The sequence below is a fragment of the Podarcis cretensis genome (genome assembly GCF_951804945.1).
Source record: "Podarcis cretensis genome assembly, chromosome: 16".
In the NCBI taxonomy this organism is placed as follows: Eukaryota; Metazoa; Chordata; class Lepidosauria; order Squamata; family Lacertidae; genus Podarcis; species Podarcis cretensis.
Window position 1 is genome coordinate 35,214,755 of NC_137186.1, and position 10,581 is coordinate 35,225,335.

Here is a 10,581-nt window from a genome sequence, read left to right on the forward strand (position 1 = left end):
GAATTTTAGAAAGAATCCACAGTCATATTCCACAGACACAGAGACCCACACTGTTACTAGGCAGAACGCACAAGGGAACCAAAGACAAGCAAACCAAAGCGAACACATCAAAAGCTGAAAGTTAATGAAATAAGCCAGCAACTTTGAAACAAGAGGTGGGAAAAAGTAACTTCCTCAAAGCTCCATAAACACTCATGCATCTGAAATTTTAAGAGGTTTTACTATTCATTTCTGTTTTTAGATGAAAAGGGATGGGCTCTCAGGGAGTGGGGTGGGGAAATGCAGGTTCTATTTTTCAAATACCAAATCTGAATGAGGAAAAAAAGGAATAGTAATAATCACCTGGGATGAAACTACAAGTTTAGAACCATTGAAAAAGTACCTGAAATGGTTGCTGCTGGGATGAAAAAGCAGCAGAAACATTTGGAGGAAGCTGGGTTGCTATAGCAACAGGAGTACCAGTCTGCCCATCCTTTCCTGTCACAACCTTTACCTGAGAGAAGATATTTTGGGGGGAAACAAAAAGGGAAATCATTTTCTTTTCTTCCGTTTTTAAAAAATCTGATCAACACACTCCACTTTGCATTGTATTGATGGTTCCTCGCTGAAGAGGGGATTTTAAGAAAAGGTCCATAGGTGTGATGGGACTTGAACCCACTTTTTTTTTTAAGAAAAAAGAGAAGAAATGAGATGTTCTGCTTTGTCTTTATAGACAGCAGAATGGGGCAAGGCACAGGCTACTTGCGACCACTCGCCACCTAAAGTCTCCACTGAAATTTAGAATAGGCAAATAACATGGGTTAACTTGAGATATTGGCTTTCTAACAGACAACAAAATTAGCATGACAGACAGTTCACACTTAGAAGAGCCCCAACATTTATTAAGCAATGAGCATAGCCTGCATTCTCTCCCCTCCTTGCAGCCTCCCCCAAACTCCCATAATAATCAGCCCACCCAGGCAAGGGATGAAGTTGCATTGCTTTAGCAGAAGGTGATAAAAGGAAGGGGGAATAAGAGTGAGGAAATGCACAAAATACAAAGAGAAGGAGGTACCCCCAAAGTGCCTTGTTTTTCAAAAGGAAATGTAACATTGTCAATGTTCCTGGAAGTTTATTACTTGTTTCTTCAAACGTCTTCCATAAGTCCATTTTATTTTTTACAAAGGGGGGGGGGAAAGGTTTTCTTAAATTGAGTGTTAAATAGGGATACCTGCAAAACTGTTATAAATTTAAGTGAAAGGCTTTAAACATCCATTTATGTCACACAGGACCGGTTAAGCAGGTATAAATCATTTTGACCATTCAAAAAGTAAAGGGGTGGCAAATGATACAGTGGTGCCCCGCAAGACGAATGCCTCGCAAGACGGAAAACCCGCTAGACGAAAGGGTTTTCCGTTTTGGAGGCGCTTCGCAAAACGAATTTCCCTATGGGCTTGCTTTGAAAGACAAAATGTCTTGCGAGTTTTTCCGACTTTTTTCCCCTCCCCCCCCCTTTTTCCAAGCCGCTAAGCCCCTTATCTGCTTATCCGCTAAGCTGATAAGCCGCTAAAAGCCGCTAAAAGCCGCTAATAGCACTAAGCCGCTAAGCCATCAATGGGCTTGCTTCGCAAGACGAAAAAACCGCTAGACGAAGAGAATCGCGGAACGGATTCTTTTCGTCTTGCGAGGCACCACTGTATACTGTTGGGGGGGATATAGGTTAAAATCAGTCTCCTTAAAAATTACTGTCTATAGAAAATAATGTACTTTATCAAAATTTAAGGAGTGATACATTTGATTTTATGTGCCATGCCACCAGGCCTACTCAGATGAACTTAAATGCCTTTACTCAACCTTTATAATGAATTTTGGAAAGACTTTCTGAAGAATAACCATTTTGAAAATTAGGAGCATCTGTCTTCATAGCAAAAGTTTGAAACCAAAGGGATGCACAACACCAATGAGATAGCTTTTTGCTGCATTTTTCATTAGAATTGATTCTGCAGGAAAACATATTTGATTTTGTTTGACAAGCACGAGTTGATTCCACATTTAGTGTTCTGAGTGTTCATCATGCCTGACAAGCACTTCTGTAAAACTTAGAAACACTGGTCCAAAGTATTATCACTTTGATTATAAATTGCAGAGGTTCAACCATGTTGAGGTCCTCTACGGTCAAGCAGTACATAAATTTTATGAATTAAATAAACATAGTTGTACTCAGTAGTATTTTTCTAGAAAAAGAGGTGCCAAAACTCACTATGAATACCTCCTTCATTAGAATGGCAATAGCGCCCACCTGAGAGGTACTGAAACTGAGTTTGAGTGAGTTCTGGCTGGAAAAAGCCCTGGTTATACGTACTATTTTTTCAAGCTTGAGCTGGTTATATTTAAGAATGAGTTTTAAGAACTCTCAAGCATTTCAAGCTTCTGAAGGAGGAGTGTCTTGCTCTGAAACCCCTTGAGCTGCAATAAGGAGTTTTATGTGCCTGTTGTCCTTTTTGTTTTGTTTTTTATTTGGTGTCCTTTTTGTTTTGTTAATTATGTCACTTTTAATTAAAATGAATTTCAAATTGATGTTCACCTGCTTTCCACTCTATAATTTTGTGAGACCACACAGCCCCCACCATTTTGATGGAAGCAAATAGGTCATTAGAGTACTAACAACTGCCATTAATTAGGTAATCAAGATAGTATTGAAAATGTCAACATATTTACAATACTGAATTGGAAGAAGAGACTGGCTCTTTGGAAATGGTAGTTTGCAAGTCAGCAACTATACATCCTTCACCTGTTACAAGGTCTCAGTCCTGAAATTGTTTCAGAGGTATTCCCTGCATATAAGCCCCACTCATGACATTGCAAGCTCCCATTATGTGAGTGACCAATTTGTTCCAAACTGGGGGATTAAAAGGCCTCCAACTCTTCACAAAAGGAAACACTTTGGAGATCTGGCATCACCTATTGAACTTCCAGTGCCTACTGAAGGCTTTTTATATGAAGTTTGATTTTATAATTTTAACTTATTTTTATTCTTTGTATTGTATCTTTGCAAACCAGTTAGAGACTATTGTAGTTAAGTGGTAAATAAATTATTTAAATTAACAAATAAACACATTATTTGGAAGTTTAAAGTAGGTAAACATCGCCTTTAGAATCAATAGTATCATAAATTGGAATACCCCCTTTGAAATATGGGACCTCCATAAATCCTGTTTATACCTGAGTTTTACCGGTAAACATTTGTATAAGTATTAGACAATTTACTGCTAAGCTTGCAAAACCATTCAAGTTGCAAATCTCAACGGAATTGACTTCTGAGTATGCATGTATAAGACTGCATTGTTAATTTGTTTTTTATAAAAAAAGACACAGACTTTAGGCTTGACAGACAGTTTTTGCAAGATAACAACAGAAAGTGGTGTCTGCGCCAGATAGTTACAGATAATGAAGTTTAAATTTCTTTTGGAATGCACTTTTTTTAATGTAGCAAAATTAGACACATGGATCAGGATCCCAGTAGCTGCTTACAGTTTTCTTTCACCAGGGCTGATTATAAAAAACAAACAGACCATTTTTCAACAGCAGACACCAGAGCCTGCTTAAGAAGTTCAGTTTCAAACTCTGCTATGCAGCAAGAGAGGAGGGAGTTATTTGATAAACATAGCCCCAGAGTGTATTATTTGCTAATGTGGAACGAGCTATAGGGTTCTTTGTATCCAGGCCTTTATCATTATTTTGCACTACAGTGATACTTGGAGAAACTGGTGGAGCCCTAAATTAAGCCTGCTTCAAGTTTTCACTTGATGTTATTACAAAATCATGGCTGTAATCCTATGCACGCTTACCTGGGTGTAAGCCCCAATTAACATAGTGGGACTTGCTTCTGAGTAACCACACACTGGATAAACCACAAATTACATAGCTGAACCTTCTTTTAACTGACAGCTAAGTTTGCCATTTTAGCTGAGTGCCAGTAAACCTACTGTGCAAATTTATACTCAAGTTTAAGGTTCCTGTGTGAGCATGACTGGTGAGAAAGCAAGCAAACAGAAAACAGAAAAATGCCCTACAACTTCTGCTTCCATGTTAAACCAGCTTTTCTGACACTTTGGTTACAACTAGAAAATATTTATAATATAAAGTGACAATTCCCTAAGGGGTTCCCGAAGGATTCTGCCCTTATTTTTGTAACACTGCAAGCCAGCACATCATAACTTCGTATCATTTTCATATGTGTACCCTGAACTTGCTCTAAAAAGTTGAGGGCAACATTGCATAGGAATTTTCTCCATTTCCCTCACTTTCTAATTTTATCATAACAACACTGCAAGACAAGTTAAGCTGAGAGATGGCTACTTGTCTGGAGTCACCAACTGGATTTCATGGCTAAAGTAAGAACAGGACTTGAACTCGCATCTTCCTGATCAAAGAGGAACATTCTACCTACTACACCATAACCAATCTATGAACAAAACCACAAATAAGATCAAATGGAATTACAAATAACAGCTAAAATTAAGATCCTAAACCTAAGTCCAGCAAATCTGTTTGCAACATCAAAACACCAAACCTTAAAGACGAATGCTGCAGGATATGCTGCGCTACCTACTGGCCTAATAAATCTTGCAACCCAATCGTGCTTCGTACTCCAATGCAAATCTAACTGATTTCAAATGTACTGAGTTCCAAGTATGCACGCTACAGACTGCAGAATTAAAAATCAAATAACTGGTATAAATAATTCTAGGCTTCAGTAGGTTTCTAAATTATTGGAACAGCAAGTTCCTACCTCATCATTGATAACCTCAGATTGTTCCTCTTCCTCCTCTTCCTCCAAATCCAAGTCATTCTGCCTGAGGTATGCTTGCAACGCCGCACAAGGCTTCTTCTTGAAAGCTAAGAAATCCATCATATTTCCATGCAGGTGTTGCAGGAAAAACAACTCAATCAAATACTCTTTGAAAGCGTCTTTCAACACCTCCATTTCCTTGAGGTGGTGGTCCAAACATTGCTTTCTCAGCTGAGCGGTTTCTTGAGTGGCTGGGGGGATCTCCTCCAGTTTCTTTGTTTTTTTCACCACAGCACTTACTGAAGGAGTAAGAGGGAGGCTTGTCAGCCCCTGTGACATGCTGGCCCGGGAAGGGCTTGTGGGAGGTGGCGGCGATGTCATTCCAAAAGCAGAAGCTCCTCCAACCCCAGCTATCAGCCCACTAGAAGTCCGGTCATATCCCAGAGATCTGCTCAACTGCTGACCTTGGAGAACCTGCTGCTGTTGCTGCATGCCTTGGATGATGTTGCTGATATGAGGTGGCAGATTATTTGTTGCAATGTGACCAGGGCTAGGTAAAGGTTGGATATTTGCTCCACTAGCGACGGGACTTTGTGGTCCAAGGTGGTGTATGGTGCCACCGGTTTGCGAGTGGGGCTGCGACAGCCTACGTTCTCGAACCGCAGCAGGTGCTCCGGAAGATGAAAGCTGCACCTGAGCTGCGGTGCCTTGAGATATCTGGGTGATGCCAGAGCCTTCCTGATACACAAAGTGCCCGCCATTTGAAGGGCTCAAACTAATCTGTCTCACGAGAACGCTCGCATCAACAAAGCCTCGTGTCGGGCTCTGGCTGCACATCCCCAAGCCAGGCCCTGGAGTGCCCGCCCGAACATTTGATATGGACTGCACTGGCATAGAGCTAGGCTGCGTGGGGCTCTGAGACTGAGCCTGTGGCGGCAACGGCGAAGTAACTTGAATGTAGGAGGGGGACCCATGCTCAAACCTCCTTTGCTGAGGGCTGAACTGGAAACTCGGGGAGGTCGGACTCGGGATCGGCAACGGAGTAAGCGTGATCTGCTGGTTTCCTGTCGCAACCGGTCCAACATTCTGCAGGGTAATGTTCACATTCTGCCCAGCGACTGGGCTTCTGCTCATTATAAACTGCTGGATTTGGTAACTGGGAGACTGTGGTGCTGATGGGCTTGCTGAAGGAGCAAACGAAGGTGCTGGGGACTGGGGCAGGTTCGCCTGTTGGTCTTCACCCTCGCTGCCAGTGAAGGAGCGGGACCTTTGGAGCTGGCGTTGGGCATTTTGAGGACCATTGCCATGGTGCATTATCACCTTTTTAATGTTCTCAATGCCTAAAGGGAAATTTAGAAAAGTTCATTAAGCAACACAGTAAAGACAGCATTCCTCCAGTGTTTTGTCAGGCTTGTCTTTCCATTCCCTTTGTGCCCTCAACCACTTTTGAAATTAAATGATTGTGAGGGGTTTTTAAAGATTTCCCCAAGTTTCCAGTCCAGGCTTTTTTATGTTACCCTGGAAAATGCACGTATGTACCTTGATGGAACTATAGAAATAAATGTATTTAATTTCTTTCCAACTTTTCCAAATTATTTAAACAGATGAGCTCCAGGTGACTGCTACTAGATCTATTACCACTAGTTGCACCTTTCAAGTATAAGACAAGAAAGGAAAGGTTAATATTCTCCTGGATAGTACTGCATACTCTGTTAAATGTTTTATGCTGAATCACAATAGAAGGATTAAAATTGTTTTCTGCAGTTACTGTCTCATTTTTATGATGTGAAACATAAACAGAAGCATGAAATTGCATCTTAAAACCAAACACATTTATTATGACTTTCACATCTGTGGACAATATGATGCACGAAGTCTTATTCAAGTTGCTAATAACTTGGGTGTAGGAACTGCCACCATTAATGTGCTTATTCAGCATTTTAGTTCTCTCTAACCTCTTTCTACAATTTTTCCCCGCTTCAACTCAGGGCAGCGCCTCACACATCTGAAGGACAGGACTCTACCAGACCTTGAAAGCTTATGTCATAATACATCTGTTATTGTTTTGTTGTTTTGCTACTTCACAGGGTTGTTGTGGGTGTTTTTAAAAACAGAGAGGGAGAGAGAACCACATTCACTTGCCTCTGAATAACAGCAGCAGGTTCCCAAAGCACTAATAAAAATAAAATAATTCTTAAATATTTAATTAATAAGTGATTTCCAGGTGGTAGCTCTGCAGCTATTTGAACTCCCTTCTAGTTAACATTTGTGAGGCCCCTTCAGTTCTAGTATTCAGGAAAGCCTTAAAAATCTCATGCTTCTGATACAGAAGACTGTAGTCCACAAAAGCTTGTGCCATAACAAATTTGGTCACCTTTAAGGAGCCACAAGATTCTCTGTAGGTTTTTGCTGAAACAAACTTAAAATAAATGTCACTGTGGGAGTTAAAACCTTATTTTTGCTAATTTTCTTTCCTTAAGGAAAAAAAGAATTGGTGTCTTAATCCAGTACAGCATCATTTTCTCTGCACCCAGTAGCACTTTGACAAGTCTATCCAGACATGTAATTTAATTACTTACATTTAATTTGTAAAACGTTTAAACAAATCTGAATTTTAAAAATTATTCTATGCATGCTTTTTTGGTGGAATTTAGTTGTATTTTATTGACAATTTTATTATGCATGGCACTTAAAAGATCTATTTGATTAAGGAGTTCATGATCCTTTTAAAATGAATCATATAAATCTGTACTCTTGTCTGAATGGTTCTGTTACTTTTATTTCTCCAAGTCATTGTGTAAGGGTTTGGCTGTGAGAAGCGAATGATCGATGACACCCAAAGCAACAGCTCTCTATGCCCATAACATATCAATATTAACAACAATACAAAAAAAAAATAGGCATAGAAACACAAGAAAATTCCTTAAACAAGTCAGACAATTGGGTCCATCTAGCTTGGTACAGCTACAGCAGCACCTCTCAACCTTGGGGTGCTGTTGCGACTACAACTCCCATCATCCTTGACTATAGGACCTGCTAACCAGGGATGATGGGCGTTGTAGTCCAACAACACCCTAGCCTTGGGAAAGGCTGTTCTACAGTGTGGTGTGGTGGTTAGTGTTAGCGGACTAAGAACCTGGGTTCAGATCCCCAGTCACGAAACACAGTGGGCTTGCCCTTGGGGCCAGTTGCGGCCTCTTGGCTTAGCCTACCTCTCAGGGTTGTTGCAGGGGGTTAAATGAGAACCATGTGTGCCACCTTGAGCTCCTTGGGGAGAGAAAAACGGGGCATAAAAGCAATAAACCAGGCATCCCCAAACTTGGCCTGCCAGATGTTTTGGGACAACAATTCCCATCATCCCTGACCACTGGTCCTGTTAGCTAGGGATGATGGGAGTTGTAGTCCCAAAACATCTGGTGGGCTGAGTTTGCGGGTGCCTGCAATAAAAAAAAAACAAATGCAATGACTGGCTCTCCAGGGTTTCAGTTTGGCTCCTCTCCTCCCAGCCTACCTGGTCTGATCCTGGGACACCCTGCGTGCAAAGCGGATGCCCTAAAGCGCGGCCACGGACCGGCACAACCCTTCTCTCCCTACCACTGTTGAGACCAGGATGCTGGGGATACAGGGGCCGCTGGCCCGATCCGGCAGGACGAAAAAAGTCCCCTCACCCTGTCGCGAAAACCCACCCGGCAGAAAAAGCTCTTCCTTGGGAGCCTGGAGCGGCGTTTGCGTTCTCTTGCCGGCGGGACCGACCCTTCTTGGCCCTTCCCGGCGCCCGTTAACTCCCTCAGGCGCGCGCGAGAGGAAAAAAAAAGGGGGGGTCCGAGTTCGAGGCCTGGCTCGGTTCTCAGGCCGGGCCTAGAGCGGCCTAGGCACCTCGGTCCTCACACACAAGCCGCCAAGACCTCCCGGGACCGGCCGGCTCTACCTTGTCTCTCCGGCGAGGCGTCAACCCGCTGCGCTCCAGTCAAGGCGCCTCCCCAACTCGTCCCTCCCGCTCCGAGCCGAGCCCTGCTTCTGCCATACGCCTCCTGACAGGAAACTGGCGGGGGGAAGAGGAGGAGGAAACAAAAAAGAGAGAGAGACGCATGCGCATCAGCTGGTTGTACGGTCGCCGGTGAGGGTCAATTCCAGAGACGTCGCGCCGGTCAACCCGGGTAAATGCGCTTACTCCAACCTCACCCCAACCTCGCCCGCCCGCCCAGCTCCACTAGTTGGCTTCGGGTTGGAGAAATGCGCATGCGAATAGAGGCTCCGCCCAGCGTGAACGTAAAGTACGTTCTCTAGGCTCGGGGAAGGGACGGCCCTGACGGCGCATGTGCCAAAGTGTGACAGAAAAGGAGGGGGAAGGAAGGAGGGAGGGGGAAGGAGGAAGAGAAAGAATCTGAATTGGTACATGCGCACTAGTTGTTTTCTGCATAATTTGAGACTCGGGTTTAAAAATTAAATAGCCATTTTAAAAAATCTGCTATAATTCCTGATTGTAAAATCAAGCAGTAAATGCCAGCAATTTTTAAGAGTGCGATGTGCACCACTTCAATCAAATACAATAGATAATAATCCATAATAAGCATCCAACTTGAAAGAACATTGAAAACCGATGAATAAATCCACTAAAAGAAATGGGGAGAATAATAAATTCTCAATTATTTTTATTTATTGGATTTATTCATCTTTCTTTTTTACTGTGATAACCCAAAGCCGCCCAGAGTGGCTGGGGAAACCCAGCCAGATAGGCGGGGTATAAATAATATTTTTTTTATCATTATTATATTATAATTCAAAACCGGCAACGAAGAAAAACAAAGAAAAATCTGAAGGGCAATCCTTTAAAAACGAGGCAAGATTGAAACTTCCCAGCCACTCAAAAGGAGGCCACAGAATTCAGAGCCAAAAGTCTGGCACCTAAAGCTGTATATCAGTGCTTTTCTTCTGGGGGTACTGAAGGATAGGTATTTCCAGCACTTTTTTCCAGAAGAAAAACACTGTACAGTATACAATTATGGTACCTGGTGAGTCTCCCTGGAGGATTTAACTAAGTACAGGGCAGTGCAGTTTACCTTACAAATTTGGGGTGGGGGGTGGAATCCAGAAACTACAGATAATCCCTCCCTCAGTTACATGCTTATAGCCTGGGAGGGGGGCAGAGTATGTTAGAATTCCTGGTGAAGGCAGGATGTTTGTGTTACCGTGTTCCTTGAAGTGGGACTATTGTCCTTTTTCTTTTTGCTGTCTGATGCTAGAGAGAGGGAGCCATGTTGCAGTGGTCCGTGTGTGTTTATATGTAAATAAAGTAGATTAGCCAAAATGCTGAGTTGCTGAGGTCTGTCACACAAGCCATGTGCAAACTCTGCGGATCCCTAAGTGTGCCTGTGTCGGTTGGCATCGGTTGCTGTGACGTTCGGGCTGAAGAAAGCTTTTGAAGCTCCCGAACGAAAGACCAGGAGGGAGGGAACATGCCAGTCGGGCATGTGTCTCTGCCAGGGTCCTACTTGAGTGTAGGCTGAACTCCTGACAGAGTAAACTCCATTTTCTTTCCTGTTACTCCATTTAAATACTTGCTTTTTTTTTTTTTTAAGGAGCAAAATTAAATACTTAAGCCAGTGGCAAATGTGGGACATAGTTTCTATACATGATCTTTTTGAAGGGGCAGCTCCCAAATTAGGTCAACTTGGGTACAATATGAGTAAACTGGTCCCAGTTACATCAGTCTTTTCTTTATCTCAAACCAAAATAGCAGCAATCAGGCTATTAGGTCTTTTAACAGGATTTGACCAATTGATGCTTTTGACTTTACATTGAAAGTTCTG

General features: G+C 42.5%; 1 protein-coding gene across 21 annotated transcripts in view; it reads right to left on the minus strand.

Annotated features, from left to right (window-relative positions):
- EP400 (E1A binding protein p400) overlaps window positions 1-8,833 on the minus strand; it is a 77,868-nt gene extending 69,035 nt beyond the window's left edge. For 17 of the 21 annotated variants that reach the window (XM_079956254.1, XM_079956264.1, XM_079956257.1 and 14 more), the window contains exons 1-3: window positions 8,700-8,833; window positions 4,772-6,111; window positions 383-493 (exon numbers count right to left, since the gene is read on the minus strand). In XM_079956254.1, the coding sequence (XP_079812380.1) occupies window positions 383-493; window positions 4,772-6,085 (1,425 nt within the window). In that variant the 5' untranslated portion in view covers window positions 6,086-6,111; window positions 8,700-8,833. The remainder of the gene's footprint in view (window positions 1-382; window positions 494-4,771; window positions 6,112-8,699) is intronic. The other 4 variants (XM_079956256.1, XM_079956258.1, XM_079956259.1 and 1 more) reach the window with 1 other exon arrangement.
- Window positions 8,834-10,581: the final 1,748 nt, after the last annotated feature.